This window comes from Cyprinus carpio, chromosome A10 (assembly GCF_018340385.1).
Source record: "Cyprinus carpio isolate SPL01 chromosome A10, ASM1834038v1, whole genome shotgun sequence".
NCBI classification, from domain to species: domain Eukaryota; kingdom Metazoa; phylum Chordata; class Actinopteri; order Cypriniformes; family Cyprinidae; genus Cyprinus; species Cyprinus carpio.
The window spans coordinates 4,136,775-4,156,178 of NC_056581.1; the positions used below are offsets into that span (position 1 = coordinate 4,136,775).

The following is a 19,404-nucleotide window of genomic DNA, read 5'->3' on the forward strand; positions in this document are numbered from 1 at the left end:
TGGATATTTTTCTTACACAAATGCATTGATTCGCTCCAGAAGGCCTTTAATAACCCCCTGGAGCCATGTGGAGCACTTTTTATGATGGATGGATTAACTTTTTTGGGCTTCAAAATCTCAACACCCATTCACTGCCATTATGAAGCTTGGAAGAGCCAGGACATTTTTTAATATAACTCTGATTGTATTCGTCTGAAAGAAGACAGTAATATATACACCAAGGATGGCTTGAGGGTAAGAAAATCATGAGGTAATTTTCATTTTTGGGTGAATTATCCCTTTATGACCATGTTGAGTCTGCACTGCGAAACAATGAGGACATGTTTTCATTTGTTGTGAATCTGTAACTTAATTTTAACACAAAATAAATGTGATTTGTATGCTTTCCATCTTTTGTCACAGGTGCGGCCACAATCACCATTCTGCATTTCAATTGTAATATATGTGATCTGACATTTCTCATGAGCAGATTTTGCTATGAGTTAAAGTTAGTCGCGCTGACCAACGGAAGGCTGCTTGGTTTAAATTGATTTAAACCAAGCTACAATACTGACAATGGACCTTTTTGCCTGTGTGTGCCCGTTCCTTTACACTTTTATCATAAATATGGCCAAAAACACTGCAGACCCATGACTGGCAATATACAAACAACAAGAAGTGTCAAGAATCGCAAAACTGAATGCTCACATAGAATTAACGAGTAGGCCTATCTGTAAAAAAAACAAAAACAAAACAAACAAACAAAAACCCTATTATAAAACTCTGCTGAAGACAAAAGAAGATATTTTCAATGATTTTTCAAATGTTTTTGTCCATTCAATACAGATACTAGGGTCCACTATAGTTTTCTGTGTCTTTATATTTTTTATTATTTTATTCATTTTATTTTGGTTTTAGTTTTAGTTATTTTAGTACATCAAGTTAAAATAAATTGTATAAAATTAATTGTATTTTATATTTATTTTTTATATTATTTTATTTAACATTTATTTTATTAAGTAACAATTATTATTATTATTTATTTATAGTAATGGTTTGAATTTATATTCAGCTTTAGTTTACTACAATAATAATAATCATGCTACTGACTTTCATAGTATGGGCAAGCTTGACGAGACAAGACATTAGTGATACTCAGCCTTCCACACAGACAAAAGTGACTTTCTTGTGTGTGATTTATTCCATAGGACCTTTTACTATAGGAGAGGCTTATATAAGACACTCTTACCCTGCTAGAGGCATAATCTCTGAATGCGGTCTGCACGTTTAACAGCATTCATTTGTATTTATTTATGGAATGTCTTAAATGTCACCTGTGCCTATTTTCCTTCCTGATTAAAAGGAAAGTGCATAATTCCACTGTGTTGTAATATTCACAAACCGTTTCCCTCAGGGATTTTTACCACTGATATTATCCTGTCAATCACTCAGATCTGACAAACTCAGTTGGGATTATTACTACACTCTGTTTCCTCAAACAAGAGGAACTTTGCTCAGGCAACACGTCTCTTTTTATGACATGACATTATACTGTCAAAATCGTGAGACGTGTTTTGTAAATACAAAGTCTGCAGAGTCAGTTTTTTGTTGTAGGAAATAGCAAATGTGTTTATTAATGCAATATGCACTGGCCCCTTAAACCCAATGTTCTTGAACCAGGAAGCACTAAGATCAAACAACAAGGGCTCCAGCCGCTGTGCAGTCACTTATTTTACCTATTCATCAAAAATACAGAGATTTTATCCATGTGCCACGTGTGTGAATCGATTTATATAAATTTTGTGCATTTAAATAACTTGAACTTTTGGACAAGGATCCTCAGATTTGATGATCCTCTTGTGAGGGGCCCTGCTCCAAATAAATAAAGCCATCTGTGCATTTTCATGCATAGGATTGGTAAGATATGTTAAAAAGAAGTCATTTAGACTCATCAAAAATACAGTAAATACAGCAAAATTGTGAAATAATATTACAATTTAAAAGAACAGTTTTCTATGTGAATATATTGTAAGACATAATTTATTGCTGTGATGCAAAGCTGAATTTTCAGCATCATTACTCCAGTCTTCAGTGTCACATGATCTTCAGAAATCATTCTAATATGCTGATTTGCTGCTCAAAAAAAATTTCTGATTATTATCAGTGTTGAAAACAGTTGTCCTTCTTCATACTTTTTTTTTTTTTCAGGATTCTTCCATGAATAGAAAAGATCAGCATATATTTAAAATACAATATTTTGCAACATTAAAAATGTCTTTACCGTCACTTTTGATCAATTAAATGCATTTTTACTGTAAAAACAATACTTTTGAATGTAGTTATTTCTACAATTACATTTTTTAATAGTCACTGTAAATGAAAGTCAAAGTAAACAATTTTATTCGTAAAAATGTACATTTATATAATATTCATATATTCAGTGGACAACATTTTTTTCTATACATTAACATAAACTTTAAGAAAAATGTTTTCAATTTAAAAAAATATATAATGTATAATTAATCAATTTATATAAACATTACCAAATAATGAACAAAATATTAAAAAAAAAAAGTTTCAAGGCAGCTTCATTCAGTAAATGTTTTAAATATATAATTTAAGCATTTTATGTACTATATAAAGTCAAATATATTGTAAGCATGTTAACTTTGACAGCCCAAAAATACACTGTATAATCATATTCTCTTCTCAAATGTCCCATAAACTCTCTAGTGCCCCTCTTTTGGCCCGATTTGTAAGTCTCTGGGTTACATTATCAGCTTCACACACGTGTGATTCCTCTGCCACTAGTTTTCATATTTATTGTCCATTTTGCGATGAAAATAAGGAATCATAGCGGTTTGCTGTAAGAACACCAGAGCGGATGTTCACATGTTGATTACTCAGCATGAACTCAATTATCAAGGACGCTTACAGAGCCAAAAGCGACTACTAAAACATTAACAAAAACTAGAGTTAAAAGTTCAACTGTTTTTAAAATATACTTTGTCTTTAAATCAAGGGTCTTCAATACACAGCACATTAAGTCACTCAATTTAACAACAGACCAACTGAAAATCTCAGCTTCCAAACAAGGAAAGCCAAGGGTTTAAAGAGGAGGACAACTAGGGACTAGATGCAGATGTGAGCACAACACACACAAAGACACAGCTGTGTTCTTCAGCGTGCAGAGACGGCAATTCAATTCCTGGAATTTTAATGGAATTCATCTTGAGGGTCTGATTAACAACAATAAGAGTAATGGGAGCGGGAAATAATCTTAATAAGACCCTTATCTCAATTTGACCATACCCAGCCCTCTCTTCTAGTCCTCCACATTACAAAAAACTCTCTCATTTCCCTCCCATGAATGAGTTCTTAAATTAGAAATGTGTGTGTTTGTGTGGGGAGATATTTTTTGGTGGGAGATAGAAAAAAGAATGTGTGGGACGACAAGCTCTTGATTTTCAGTTTTTTAGCACTTCCCTGCACAGAAAGGCATACAGCAGCAGTTCAACAGTGTCAGGAAGAAAGAGGCGGACAGGACAACCTCTAATCTAAATGTGCATATGCTAATGTGCCACAATTAATCTCTACAGGAATCTGCACAAGCTTTGTATCCAACCCCACGGCTCGATAACAACAGTCCTGTGGCTCAAAGTCTAATTTTTCATCTGCCAAAATTTACACCTGTCGTTTGTCACGGTCTAAAATGAAGACTCTACAAATGCACCAAATGAGAGTAAATAAGGATGCATTAAACCCTGAGCCTTCGTTTCCACTCGTTTTCAAAGCACTCACCATTTCGACAGTAAATCTCCCCAAGTTTCCAGAATTTTTTCGCCACATTCCTTAGACACGTCTCCAGATCCACTCAATAACGGCTCGTCGTTGTCTGGGAGGACGGTTAAAGAGAAAGAAAGAGATTCAAAAGCTTCAGTCGAATCTCCCTATCTATATAATATCTCAAAAATCTCCACACATGACAAAGCTGTGCTGAAACACATGAATCCCTGGAGGACTTTAAAAGAACCACTCCTGAAGGCATGCACATGATGATATGAATGAGAGCTGAGGACCGCTCACCTTCCTCCTCATCATCCTCAGGAGGAGAGGGCACCATAGAGCTGTGAGAGCCGGACGACAGGATGCCGGGGCTCGCTGTGGTCTTCCTCCTCTCTCTCTCGGTCTCGCTCTCTAAACTCACCACTTCATACAGCGTGTCCGAGTTACTCTTCCTCTCCGTGTTCTCCATCTGCAGGCACCGTCAAACACTCATTTCTTTTAAAGACCGTCTCCACATGCTTGTTAATGCTTTGTTCTTGTCTCAAAACCTATACTTTGAATGTAAATGCTGTCTCAAAATGCGAAAATTTTTTAAAATGTTTGGAGGCAAAAACATTTGGTTCTCTAACAAATCAAGTCCTGTTAAATGTCAGGCCCCGCACTGAGCTCGTCCTCACCGGTCTGAGCTTGAGATAGAAGCTCTCGGTGTAACTGCGTTTGCTGAAGGGCCAGAAGAGCCTCTCGTTGGGTGAGCACACCCGAACCCGCGTCTCCAGCAGGAAGCGCACCGGCTCCTCCACCTCCGTGATCACCAGGTCCACCGCCGTCGTCATGTACATGAACTTATCTGTGCCACACAGGTCAAAGAACAGTAGACGTTCACAGAGGTCATCAAAACATACTCATATTAGTGGAGTTAGTGCTTCATGTCATTCATAATCATTTCTTGATTTCCAAGTTTGGCTAAGAAGAAGAATGATTCAATAAAAATATATTTTATTTGTATAGTGCATCATATATAGGATCATGATCAAAGTATTCCAAACATGAGGGGGACATTTTAAAATTATTGATATTATTATTGTTATTATTATTATTATCATTGAAAATTATAATAATAATAATAATAATAATAATAATAATTTTATTTGTATAGCACCTTTAATGCATCAAATCCAGATCAAAGTAATTTGAAAATCAGGGGGGAAACGCTTAAAAAAAAAAAAAAATATATATATATATATATATATATATATATATTATATATATATATATATATATATATATATATATATATATATATATATATATATATATATATATATATATATATATACTATATATACACACACACAAAAAAATACTAGGATGAAGATGATTTTTTTTGTGTAGCACCTTTCATACAAAAAATACATCTTTAATACACTCCAAACATCTTGAAAAAGCTAATAATTTTAATAAAATTATTAATGTTGTTATAATAATAATAATAATAATAATAATAATAATAATAATAATACATTATAATAATTATTAAGAATTACTATAATTAATTATAAGTATTGTTATTAAATAACTGAATAATAATAATAATAATAATATATTTGAATAACACCTTTAGTACTTCAAATCCAGATTAAAGTACTTCAAAAATCAGGGAAACTTAATATATATATATATATATATATTATTATTATTATTGTTGTTATTATTAAATAAAAATACATTTTATTCGTATAGTGCATCATATATCAAATCCTGATCAAAGTACTGTAAAATTATTAATTTTATTATTACAAAAAGATAATAATAAATATTTTATTTGTACAGCACCTTAAATACATCAAATCCAGATCAAAGTACTTCGAAAATCAAGGAAACTCATTAAAAAAATATATGTAATAATAATAATAATACATTTTTTGTAGCACCTTTCACTTATAAAATCCATCTCAATGCATTTCAAACATCAGGAAAAAGTTAAAAATATTCTTCTTATTATTAATATTACTAATGTTGTTATAATAATAATAATAAATTATAAAATTATAATAAAATTATAATAAGTATTTAGCATAAAATATAATTAAGTATTATTATAATTATTATGATCAAATAATTTAATAATAATAATATATTTGTATAACACCTTTAGTAAATTAAGTCCATATCAAAGTACTTAAAAAAATCAGTGAAACTAATTATTAAATAAAAATACATTTTATTTGTATGGAAAGGTTGTAAAATCTGAACGTTTAGAGCCTGTCTAATATCATTTGGAAGAATGTTCCAGATCTCTTAAGCACAACGGCTAAATGCAGCTTCTCCAGATTTCTCATGGTTTCAATAACAATATTCCAGAAAACCAGCATCAGAAGTCCTCAGACAGTGATTTGGAACACAGCATGTGTCTGGTTCTGTACCTTTGGGCGTCTCCTCATTCACGGCATGAAACTGAGGAGTGTTGGGATTCCACCTCCCTGTGATGATGTAAGACTTCCCATCAGAACTCTTGCCCATTGATTCCTAACAGATGGGCGCAGGGCAGATGAGGAGAGCCAAGAGAAAGAGAGGAGAAAACAAAAAGTCAAACATAATCTTGACTTCACAGAAATTTCATCTGCGGCTTTGATTCACTCATGTTAAATTAACCAACAGGGACAGTCCCGGCCAAAATCCTACCTGCTGATAGTTGGCATTGTTCGCAGAACTAACTGGATGAAGGACAACACTTCCAGACTCATGACAACACATCACATGTTTCAGAACTGTGTGTTAATATGAATAGTACACAGTTTAGTTTTGTAGCTACAAAAAAAGCTTTTTGTTTTCTGTTTGTCCTTTTGTTGCATCCGTGCTTGACACTAATGCCAGATTTCCCAGTCACTGGCCACAGACAGATATGCGAATTTCCACAGAAACGGATTGATAAAATTCTACAAATACAGAATTCTGCAGACTTCCCTTAAAATCCGCGAAGGATATGCAAGGACAAGTCTACAGGTTTAGTCAGAGCCTTGAACTTGAGACACTATTTTGGTTGCAGACATTTTGCTGCTCTCAACAAATTTTTACACATTAGAAAATATTTCAACATGACATTTTTTAAACATTAAATAACTGTAATTTCCTCTAATATCACTGTGAAAACCCGTTAATTGGTTAACTGTGTTAACTGGTTAATTATTAGTTCCTGTAGCATAGAACAATATGTGTAATTTTACTGTAAAATATTATTAAATTTATGGTTTTTGCAAAAACTATATAATTTATGGTGAATTACAGTAAAAAAAAAAAAACATTCAGAAAAGTCCCAAAATATTATTACATTTTATAAATGAAATTGTAATTGAAAAAGTTTTATGTTATTTTTTTTTTATTTTTTTATTTTTTGTTTTATATATAATTTGTTACCCTGACAGTCTTTATATAGTAGATTTTAGTAGATTACATGAATTAATGAGTTTTAAAGCATACATGCACAAATATGCCTTGGAAACTGTCAGTATTTTTACAGTGAAGTCCTGGCTGCTGGTTTTTACTGGAAATTTACCCAGATATTTTTTTACAGAGTAGTGCTAGAATGTTTTTGAACCCCTTTCTACATTTCTGCATATATTTGATCTCCATTGTGATCAGATTTTCATTCTAATCTGGGATGCTAGAAAAGCATTATAAAGAAATTAATTTTAAAGAGTAACTGATTGATGGAGTAAAGGTTAATCCAGAGCTAGAGATGTCTTGCACCTACCAGGTCGAGCAGGTGCATGTCACTGTTCTTTACGTTCTTGCCCGGGCTCAAAAGCAGACCGAAACACCTGAAACACAAACATGTGCCTGACTGGAACAGAACCACACAGGAACTCCACATATCAGCTGTAAAACTGCATATTCACACACCCATCTGCGGGTGCGGAGCCTGAGAAAACATACATAAACAGAAAAGCACAGCTGTGCGTTCAGGCAGGGTTGGCTTCAGTTCAACACAACATCAGTCACCACAGAGAAAAACCATCCTACATGTTCTCATGGCCCGAGAGGAACACTTGAGCACAGAAAACGCATAATTCAGTGTATGTTTACCATTAATGAATGAATTATTGGCTGTTAAGGGAGACGCGAGGCTCTTCTGGATGAGGACAGAGCGGTGTGTCACTGCGGAAAGCACGTACCTCTCGATGGCCAGCTCTTTGTTGGACGTCTGCTGGACATAGATCACAATCTTTTTGTCCATGCCTGGCCGCAGTTTGAAGCTCTGTCTGTCCTTGTCCTTTGATACGGCACTGTTGGTCACAAAGAAAGTTTTCAATGGCTTGCTTGGGTGAATTGGACATGTACAGATTTCTACCTCGAAATGAAAAGATTTAGTTATCATTTTGATCACAATTAAGCATATTTCCCCGCTACATTATTATTATCACAATGTGTCTCCAAATATTCAAACAACCATAAATTGAAATAAAAATAAATTTAAAAAAAAACACCTCAAAAAATCCACAGCTCAAAGTGAAATTGTAAATTTTTTGTTGGTGTTTAAAAATTGTCAAATTTTTTAAAAATTTTTTGTTGGTGTTTAAAAATTGTGAGTGTGTGTGACATTGTGGTCAAAAGGTGATTATGATAAATATTATGATTATAAAAATTGATGACTCTTTAGTCAAATAACGCACTAATGTTCAAATGTTTGAGACTGGTAAGAAAGCTACATTTATTTACACCAAAAATACAGTAAAAATAGTAATATTGTGAAATATTACAACATATTAAAATAACTGTTTTCTACTTGAATATACAGTCAACCAAAAATCATTCAGACACCAGATATAATTTTAGATTTTTTTTTTTAAAGTGGGTGCAGGACACTATAGTTCATTTAAGTAAGTGAGGACAGCAAAATAAAGTAAACTGTGACATATTATAACCAAAAATTCTTCATACAGTGCACTACTACTAAAATTGATATTTCAAAAATGTTAATTTGCTGCTTATAATTTTTTTTTTTTTTTCTGTGATCAAAGCTGAATTTTCAGCATCATTACTCCAGTCTTAAGTGTCACATGATCCTTCAGAAATCATTCTAATATGTTAATTTGCTGCTTATGAAACATGTGAAAACAGCTAAGACTAAAACAAAATATAAAACAAAAAAAACTAAAACAAAATACATCCAAAAATAACATTATGCTATATATATATATATATATATATATATATATACTCCTGCATCCAAATGGAGCAAAAGGGCCTTTCAAGGTAAATTTGTCACAATTAGCTAAGACTAAAACAAAATATTTGCCAAAATGACCGCGCATCTCCTGCATCCAAATGGAGCAAAAGGGCCTTTCAAGGTAAATTTGTCATTTTTTCCTGTTGTTTTTATCCAAAGTGACTTACAGTCCATTTATAACAGGGACAGTCTCTCCGGAGCATCAAGCTCATGCTGATGGAGACAGTGCAGTTATTTTGGGCACTTTAGCCCTTTCCTTAAATACTTTTCTGTCTTTTTGGCTTTTCTGTGCAGCATTAAAAAAACAGTATAAACACACTGCACATAGGCTGTGTGATTTACAACAAAACTCGAATTATTACTTAACTGTGATTTTATCATTATGTTTTTCATTTAAATAATATACATTTAATTAATCAATAAAATAATATTAATAATAATATTAAAATCAATATTAAATTATAATAGGGAGCTGTGGTGTTGTTCTTTATGTCAGTGCTGGTTACACTGAATAATGCTTTTTTTTACAGTTGCATGTCAACAGATCAACAAAGTATATGTTTCCTTTGAAGTGAGATCTTTCCAGTACAGTTCTGTGTTAACAGAGCCCTGTGTAGAGCGGAGGAATGAGACCAAGATGTAAGAGATGATAAATGACAGGAAGCATGTGTCGACACTTCGAATAAAGAGAACAAGACGAAGGAAGTGGCGGAGGAACTGCAGATTGAGCTATTTTTATCATTTCCCTCATAAAACCGGGCAGATGACTTCCTCAGGCAGGATACCAGAAAAAACACCTAATTGAATTATTCAGTTAGAGACGAGACCTCTGGGCTTAAACGCTCATATGTGTGGGAGAACTGAATCAACTTCAATGGAAGGAGAGAAGCAAGGTGATTCACCTAAATGTGCCCTTCCCATCATCCTCTTTGATCTCCAGGCTGACGGTGAAGGTGAAGACGTCGCTGTCTGGTGTAAGGGGCGGAGCCTTGGCTGCGAGCGGTGCTTTATTGGCTGATCGGCGGAAAGCTGTGGCAAAGCTGTAGAGTATTCGGCTGACCTGCAAAGACACATACACACACACACACACACACACACACACACATCTCAGTGACTGGAGTCAAAACATTCTCCAGTGACACAGGCTGTGTTACAGTGACTCACTGTGGGACTGTTCTGGGGTTATCAACACACTCATTAGCGCGCACACACACACACACACACACACACACACACACAGATATGCACCTGACAGCTGCATCCCCGCTGTTTTAATATTTTACTTCACACACAATCGGTATGTTTCAGGATGGTTGACTGGCCGACCAACAATCAACTAGTCATTTAGCATGCTAACAGAGTCAGCAGTACAATAAAACGCTAAAAGCTTTCATCTTTTAAAATCATCACTGCCACGACACCCAAGTATGTGTGTACATATAGTATTCATTGGCTTAAAAATAACTTAACATCTATAAACACTAGAATGCACATCATTTTGCATCTTGGATGTACATAAGTGGTTTTGCACCAATCTGTATTTGAGTTTTACTTATGATGGCTTTGATAGTTTTGTGCAATAAAAGTTTATAGATAGGTAGCCTATTTATCTGTAGAATGTTACATCACTGAAGCCTGTGCATAGTTATTACTTTTATATATATTTATTTGTTTTATTGCCGTCAGTCACAGAGCAAACTTTTTTCATATATATATATATATAAAAATAAAATAAGAATATATATATAAACACACAGTACAGGTCAAAAGTTTGGAAACATTACTATTTTTAATGTTTTTGAAAGAAGTCTCTTCTGCTCATCAAACCTGCATTTATTTGATCAAAAATACAGAAAAAAACAGTAATATGTGAAATATTATTACAACTTAAAATAATAGTTTTCTATTTGAATATACTTTAAAAAAAATAATTTATTCCTGTGATGGAAAAGCTGAATTTTCAGCATCATTACTCCAGCCTTCAGTGTCACATGTAACATCCAGTCTATCACATGATCATTTAGAAATCATTCTAATATTCTGATTTATTATGAGTGTTGGAAACAGTTCTGCTGTCTAATGTATTTGATGAATAAAAGGTTAAAAAAGAACTGCATTTATTCAAAAAAAAAAAAAAAATTCTAATAATATATATTCTAATAATATATTTTCTTTACTATCACTTTTTATCAATTTAACACAATCCTTGCTGAATAAAAGTATTGATTTTATTAAAAAAAGAAAGAAAACAATTACTGACCCCAAATTACTGACCAGTAGTGTATATTGTTATTACAAAATATTTATATATTAAAAACATAGCTTCTTTTTTTTACTTTTTATTCATCAAAGTATCCTAAAAAAGTATCACATGTTCTGAAAAAATATTAAGCAGCAGAACTGTTTCCAACTTTGATAATGAATCATCATATTAGAATGATTTCTAAAGGATCATGTGATAATGATCCTAAAAATTCAGCTTTGCATCACAGAAATAAATGATAATTTAAAGTATAATAAACTTAAAAACAATTATTTTAAATTGTAATAATATATCACAATATTACATTTTTTTCTGTATTTCTGATCAAATAAATGCAGGCTTGATGAGCAGAAGAAACTTCTTTCAAAAACATTAAAAATAGTAATGTTTCCAAACTTTTGACCTGTACTGTATATATATATATGTATACAGTATATATACATCACATCAGAGCTGAACTTGTCACACATTATGGATGCAAAAAGTTGATTTGTGAGCATTTCTGATAACATAGGGCAAATACTAACAACAAGTGCCCCCTCTTCAGGCTAAGCCAGGAAACTGCAATTCTATCAGCAAGAAGAATAAATATAACATAATATATACACAATATAACTTTCAAGAGTCATTTTCAAACACACACACAAAGTAAATATACACACATATATATATATATATATATATATATATATATATATATATATATATATATATATATATATATATATATATATATTATATATATATTAATATATATATTTTTTTTTTTTTTTTTTTTTTTTTTAATTCATTTTAAGATATCTGGGCAAAATATAACTTTGACATATGTGACCCTGGACCACAAAACCAGTCATAAGGGTCAATTTTTCAAAATTGAGATTTATACATCATCTGAAAGATGAATAAAATATTTGGCCGAGATATAACTATTTGAAAATCTGGAATCTGAGGGTACAAAAACATCTAAATATTGACAAAATCACCTTTAAAGTTGTCCAAATGAAGTTCTTACCAATGCATATTACTAATCAAAAATTAAGTTTTAATATATTTACAGTAGGAAATTTTCAAAATATCTTCATGGAACATGATCTTTACTTATTATCCTAATGATTTTTGGCATAAAAGAAAAATCAATAATTTTGACCCATACAATGTATTTTTGGCTGTTGCTACAAATATACCCCAGCGACTTAAGACTGCTTTCGTGCTCCAGGGTCACATTTCTTGATGGTCTTTGTAAAAATCACCCAAAACTTCACAAATATCATACCACCAACCCTGTTAACAAATGCATGTGTGCAGGTATTTGTCTCACCGCCTCCTGGATCTCACAGCGGAAGACGTGGATGCGGAAGATCTCAGAGTTGTAGTGGCTCTCGGTAAAGGCAATGCAGTCGCTCTCCGGCGTGCCGTCGTGGCCGCGAACACAGAAGAGGATCTTGTAAATGGGGTAGTTGGCAATCTCAGTGCTGGTCTGAGGGTCCAACAGCCTGATGAGACATTTAAGTGTAAGATGATTCAATTGATTACAGTTTGCGCTGTTTGAACCAACAATTTTCCAGTTTCCATCATTTCTTATCTTTCTGTTACTTCTATTGCTAGCTTCCTAACGTACCTGACAGTGCCCTCTGAGACTCCGGGCACAGAGAGGGAGACGTCCAGGGGCATCTGGCACTGGCTGCGGAGGATGCTGACCATACGCAGAGCCTCCACTTCACTGCGCGGGGCATTCACTGACGCACAGCCTAAATACGTCAGCTTACTGAACACCACGCTGTCTTCATCTGGGACAGGGGTCCCGGGACTCAAGTCAGAGGGCTCATCTAGAAGCAGTGATGGGAGGAAAGACTCAAAATTAAACTTCGGGGGGGGGGGTCGACTTTCTATCTGAATACACGCTTGACTTGGGTGGGGGGGGGTCGACTTTCTATCTGAATGTTTCTACTTAAATGTTTACTGAATGAAACTAAATGCAACTATTCTTTTTACACCAAAATAAATAGCGCCTCTGTATGAATTTTCATGACTAGAATTTAACAGGTAGGTATGAGTCTTGATAACAAATGACCAACAGACGGCACTGTCTGCATATGTTTTATACTATTTCTACACACTTTTCTCTTAATGCAAACCCAAGACAAGGTTTTAACCTCAATGAAAATGGGTATTTTTTTATTGTCTGAACGCAAAAAGTTCCTTAAAACAAGAAAACAATAATTAAAACAATATTAAAATCAATTAAGAACAATTAACTAATAAGAATATAAATAGATAAAATAATAATAATACAATTTGCCATTAATGCAAACAGCTATGGTGTGAAAATGGCTTTGATATCTATCTACATATTAAGAATATCTAATATTAATATTATTTAAGAGTCAATCTTAAATCTTCACACACACACATATTTATATATATATGTGTGTGTGTGTGTGTGTGTGTGTGTGTGTGTGTGTGTGTGTGTGTGTGTGTGTGTGTGTGTGTGTTGTGTGTGTGTGTGTGTGTGTGTGTGTGTATTTATATATATGAATATATAAAAATAATTAACAAAAGTGATTTTTTTTTTACCCCTGTGTGTACCACTATACAGTGTTTATAGGAATATATATAGGAAGCGGTTATTTTATTTTTTTATTTTAATTTTTATTTTTACCCCTGTAAGATCTCTCGTTGAGTTCACTCTCCTGAGCTCCCTGAATGGGCAGCACTATCTCAAGTTTAGGGGGTACTGGGCCAGACCGTGGTGGCACAGCTGTAGTGGGATAGCCATGCTCGACCCCTCCCAGATGGTCCGGTCCGTCCACTAATTCAGTTACTGAAGGGTCCATCAGCACATCTTCCAGCTCCTGCTGTAACTGCTGCTCACTGCCGTTCCCCACGATCTGAACACACACACACACACACACACACATCAGTGCGTTCACTGAATGACTCATCTGAGACACTTACATATTTAGACCCAAGATTACAAACAAGGACTGGACAGTATCGGACCACAGAGTTGAAAGAAAGTCAAAGAAAACAGCATATTCTAAATTTCATGAATTAAGCAAAGCAGTGAGGGACATTATGTTCAATATGGCTACAACCTTAAGACAACTCTACACATTTTTCAGGAGTTTTTTAATAAATGAATATTTTCAATGATGTGTCATCTGAACGATGGACAACAACGTTAAAAATCACTGCAACACTCTGAACAGCCTGGACATCTATCCCTCACAGCTTCATTTTTATTTGCACAAAATTAAATATGGTGTCTACCGTAGGGCTGTCAAATAAAAAAAATCAAATTTCGGCTATTCACAGAATTTAATATAAAAAAAACACATTCGAATGTAAAAACGTTGCATCAGTAACTTATCAGTAGCGCAGGATATGCGGTTGCACTTTAATGTTTTTGTTAGCACATCCAGTTGAACCCACTATGTGGTGCTGCTGCATTGTTCATTCATAATATTGCAGAAAAGGAGAACATCAATGCGGTGAAGATCTAGTTTACGTCAAAACTGAAACCAAGCCATTCACACAGAATGAATATTTTGCGCATTTTCTAAAGGGATATTTATCACAGCTGAACAGGAGAGCTGCATGTTTAGAAAGCCCTGTAAAATTCATGTAAGTTAAACTTGTTCAAAAAACATGCCTTGAGATTTTATGGCAGAGTTTTTTTTTTACCCATCCCATTGCATCTTTTGTTTTTAAATGAAAAAGTACTTTGGCTTTCGACCCTTTGTATTAATCTATGCATCCATACATGATGATGTTTTGTTTATAATTGTTTAAGCAACTCAATTAATTACATTTGGTTTACAAACATTATTTCAAACATTATGCACTTTTTCACAGATAGTCTTATTTTATTGCTATGAATAAACGTGCATTAGTAATATTTTGCACAATGCACCCTCTTGTGGCCAAAAGCCAAAAGATTTTTCCCCCCAACTGAAATTCTGCCTTTTAAATTGGAATATAATTTGATTATTGATAATATTTAAGTAAAAAATTTGAATTTAGTTTTTCAGCCATTTTGACAGTCGTAATCTACCATGTCTAACACCCAGTTTATGCCAGTTGTGCTTGTGGTTGTCTACACTAGACGCATCAAAGAAAACCTAAGAATACATTTGTCCTGTTGTTAGAAGTAGTGCAAGCATCTAGAGTAGCTACCTCAGAAAGAGAGAGAGTCTGTGACTCAACGCGTCACACCAAGAGTAGACCGAATCACTGATGTGACTACTCTCTATCGTGTTGCATTGCTCACACAGCTGAAAATTACAACGGTCAAGTTAAATTATTATTAATTTAATTACAAAAAAAATAACAGTTAAAGTTAACTAATTATTACACCCTCTGACCTGATTGAAGGGCTTTCTAATGCCAAATTTACACTGCAAAGGTGGCACAGATTCAGTTTTGAGGTGACATTTAGGAGTCATTTCACAGACTGATTATGTTGCTTAGTGGAGGCATAAATAAATGTACACAGCATTTGCACATTTATACAGTATTTTGATATTAGGGGCTGATGTGGGTCAGGCTGAGGGTGAGAATTGTCCAAAGTCTGGCCAGTCTGACCACACTAGTCACACCTCTTCTGTGACTTTTTACCAGATTGAGCACGTCGGAGGAAGTGACAAAAGCAAGCAAACGACACACACAGATGGCTGTCCCTTACCCTCATCTTACCTGAGCATTCAACATGATCAGTGTGTTTCAGTTTTGATTTGATTCCACATCAGGAAGTTTGTAAATCAGCAGATCTAAATTTCTGATTCCTGTTATTCTGGTTATTTCACTGGCTGAAGAGACAGAAGGTGTGATCTGTATTCATTACAGCCATGAAGAAGAGAAAGATGATCTCTGAACACACAGGAACTGCACACACTGATGCCAGGAAGTTCAGTGGGAGCAGACAATTTGGCAGATGACCTCCACGAAAGACTTCAAAATATGCATTTCTGTTAAACGCATTCTGTTTTCTTTAAAAATAATTATAAAAGTGTGACAGAGATCTTTAGCATTATACAAGCTAGAGGTACTAGCATTGACTGTACACTGTTGTGACCAAAAGGTGACTGGACTAAGATGCCTGGAATGAGGGAAACCGTGGAAGAACCAGACACAAAACAGAAGCCTATAATCATTCTACTAAGCAGTGCACCGCTTACATCCCACACTCAGCTGCTGTACATGCTGGTGAAGCTGCCAATCAAACTGATCAGCCAATCAGACACAAGGCACAGAGACACAGTATGAGCACAAAGCCACAGAGGAAGAGAGAGAGAGGAATAGATAGATAAAGACTGACCTTAAAGCTGACCCCTTCCTCAGAAATCACCTGTGTAACAAACAGAGTGTTTAAGAGACGCCCACAGAGGTGAGAGAATGGTAACGAATGGGTTAACTGAGAGAGAGCCAATGGACTACAAAAGATTGACAACCAGCAGAAACAGCTTCATTTTTAACTGCCACAGTAGATCATGAATTTTGCTACATAATGTGATGACGGTATCTACTAGAAACAGCAAGTGTATAGTCCCAACTATTACCCAGTTATTATTTATTCACTATGACTATTCTTTCTATGGAAGAACACAAAAAAGATATTTTAAAGAATGCTCACGCTGCCCTTTTTCATACATTTTCAATCATTTTAAGTGACTTTATTTCTTGGTAAATTCTTGGTAGACTTGGTAGTTTCTTTTTTCATAGTAAAAATATGAGTGTGGGTAAATGGTGAAATGTTAATTCTGGTTGAACTATTCATTTAATACAGAATGTGACAAATGAAGACGAGCATCATGGGGAAAAAAAAGAACAAAACTTCAAAGCTGGCTGATCCATAGCCATGATCAAATGCAAATATGAAGGAACAGACTTCACAAGCCAGCAAAATGAACAAATCCACCAAATCAGAACGCAAGAGTGAATCATGACCATAAGATCTGATAAGAGGGAAGACTGTAGTGGCGTGGTTGAAACCTCCATGAATGTTGGTGCATGAATGAATGAGACCTGTACAGATGCAACATCTTATATTCTGGCCCACCATAATACTAATAAGAAGTGTGATCATTTGTACATAAAGCTGAAAGTGCATTTGTAAAAAGTGGTACATGGACAAAGAACACACTGTAGTGCCGATAAAGCCAATTAGAAGTGTGAAAAAAAATCACAGGTGATACAAACTGGACCGAAATCTCGGCAGCATTCATATTGTGTGGTGTCATGAGAGAAATGGACAAGTCGGCAGAGAATAAGCGGAAGAACAAAACATGGAATGAGGGTGACAGGATAAAGTATGCAGTCTGCCTGTCCTCATGACAGTGACCGTCTGAATAGATGTGAATATACAATATCTTCTTCGCACCTTTTAACAAACTAGTTAGGTGATGCAAACTGTATTTGCTAATTAACTTAATGGGGTGATTCTTCAATCAGGGGAATGTTTCTGTCCCCTAGGATATACTAGTTTTAAGAATTGGTTGTAATCACTGTGTGTGTGTGTGTGTGTGTGTGTGTGTGTGTGTGTGTGTGTGTGTGTGTGTGTGTGTGTGTGTGTGTGTGTGTGTGTGTGTGTGTGTGTCTTTAAATTACTATTTTCTCATTTTCCTAAGTTTGTAGAAATATTACATTTACTATCAATATTACTAAAAATTATATCTTGTTATGATTGTGAGCCCATCTCAACCAGAGAGTAGTAGAATTGTTTGAAAATCAAAAATGTCATTCATTAAATAAATAAATTACATCATGATCTGAGAGGGGCTTTATTAGGAGTTATTTATTATATTTAGTTAGTATTTGTGAATTTTATTTCAAAGGGAATTTTTTTATTTTATTAATAATTAAAATGGAAGTAGATTTACTGCGTACTATCCTGCTGTGTTAATCCAAGTTATCTTACTTTTCTCATTATATTACAATCTAGGGCTACATGTTTTGGGGGAAAATCTAATTGTTTTTTCTGATAAAAATGTGATTGTGATTAAAAAACAACAACAACAAAAACAGGTTTGTAGGGCTGCACAATTTGACCAAAATTTTGTGCTAATGATAATTAAAAAATTCCTAAATAAAAAAAAAATAGAAATATTACTATTGTTATATTTCACTTTAGCAATTGAAAAGGTTACTCCACCACAAAATTTTCATTTTGTGGTGGAGTAACCCTTTCAATTACTAAAGTGAAATATCACAATAGTAATATTTCTTTTTTTTTTTTATTCTGAGCAGTACGCATATGGCGTATGGTCTTCTGTGTCAGCCACGCTGCGCCGATGCGCTGTTTACTTTCAAACCAAAGTGTAAATACACATAAAAAACATATCCTTGTGGCGCGGCTGATACAGAAGAGCGTACGCCGCTCGCGTACTAGTCAGATTTGACAAAATGATGCTACACTGTTTTGGAGAGATACAGAGGAGAGGAATTGTTGAATAAAGTCGTTATTTTTGTTTTCTTCGTGTACAAACAGTATTGTCGTCGCTTCATAATGTTATGGTTTAATCACTGATGACAGATGCCGTATTCTGATGATGCTTTTTATACTTTCCTGGACCTTGACAGTGTTACTTACTTGGCAGTCTATGGGGACAGTCACAAGCCTCCCTGTTTTCATCCAAATATCTGGAACGACATAGGGGGAAAGTGATTTACGTGTTTGGAACGACATAGGGGGAAAGTGATTAATGACAAAATTGTCATTTTGGGATGGAGTATCCCTTTAATAATAATTTCAATAGAGTAATTTGATGATAATTTAATTTTACATTGCAATTTTAAAGTTACAATAGTAATATTTATGGCTTTCATTTTTTAAATCTTAAACCATCTAACATGTATTTTGACAGAGGGATACCTTAAAGCTTCTCTTCTGTTGATAAGTGCTTCTTGTTACAAGTTTGGGAAGATGTTTGCTGCAAGTTGCGTTCCCAAATGCACATTAAAAGCGACCCAAACTCAGAGCAGATGCAGAGATGAGTTTGTGTGGAGCATCATTTACTGTGAACTGAGACACTCTTGAGATGCTGTAACCACCAGTGAAGAATAAGCTCCTCTGTGCTCATGTGTAAGAAAGTAGTGAAACAAGCAGTGTATACATTTATTTAATTAAATTACAGTCTTTGTGATTTGATAA

At 34.2% G+C, this 19,404-nt stretch overlaps 1 protein-coding gene across 3 annotated transcripts in view; it reads right to left on the minus strand.

Annotated features, from left to right (window-relative positions):
* LOC109096421 (rab GTPase-activating protein 1-like) overlaps positions 1-19,404 on the minus strand; it is a 78,778-nt gene that overhangs the window by 47,474 nt on the left and 11,900 nt on the right. For 2 of the 3 annotated variants that reach the window (XM_042764784.1, XM_042764783.1), the window contains 10 exons: positions 13,915-14,143; positions 12,874-13,081; positions 12,574-12,748; positions 9,895-10,052; positions 7,938-8,048; positions 7,517-7,583; positions 6,189-6,291; positions 4,443-4,612; positions 4,066-4,234; positions 3,781-3,874 (listed from right to left, as the gene is read on the minus strand). In XM_042764784.1, coding sequence (XP_042620718.1) covers positions 3,781-3,874; positions 4,066-4,234; positions 4,443-4,612; positions 6,189-6,291; positions 7,517-7,583; positions 7,938-8,048; positions 9,895-10,052; positions 12,574-12,748; positions 12,874-13,081; positions 13,915-14,143 — 1,484 coding nt within the window. Of the gene's footprint in view, positions 1-3,780; positions 3,875-4,065; positions 4,235-4,442; positions 4,613-6,188; positions 6,292-7,516; positions 7,584-7,937; positions 8,049-9,894; positions 10,053-12,573; positions 12,749-12,873; positions 13,082-13,914; positions 14,144-16,572; positions 16,603-19,404 lie in introns of all 3 variants that reach the window. The other variant, XM_042764782.1, reaches the window with a different exon arrangement.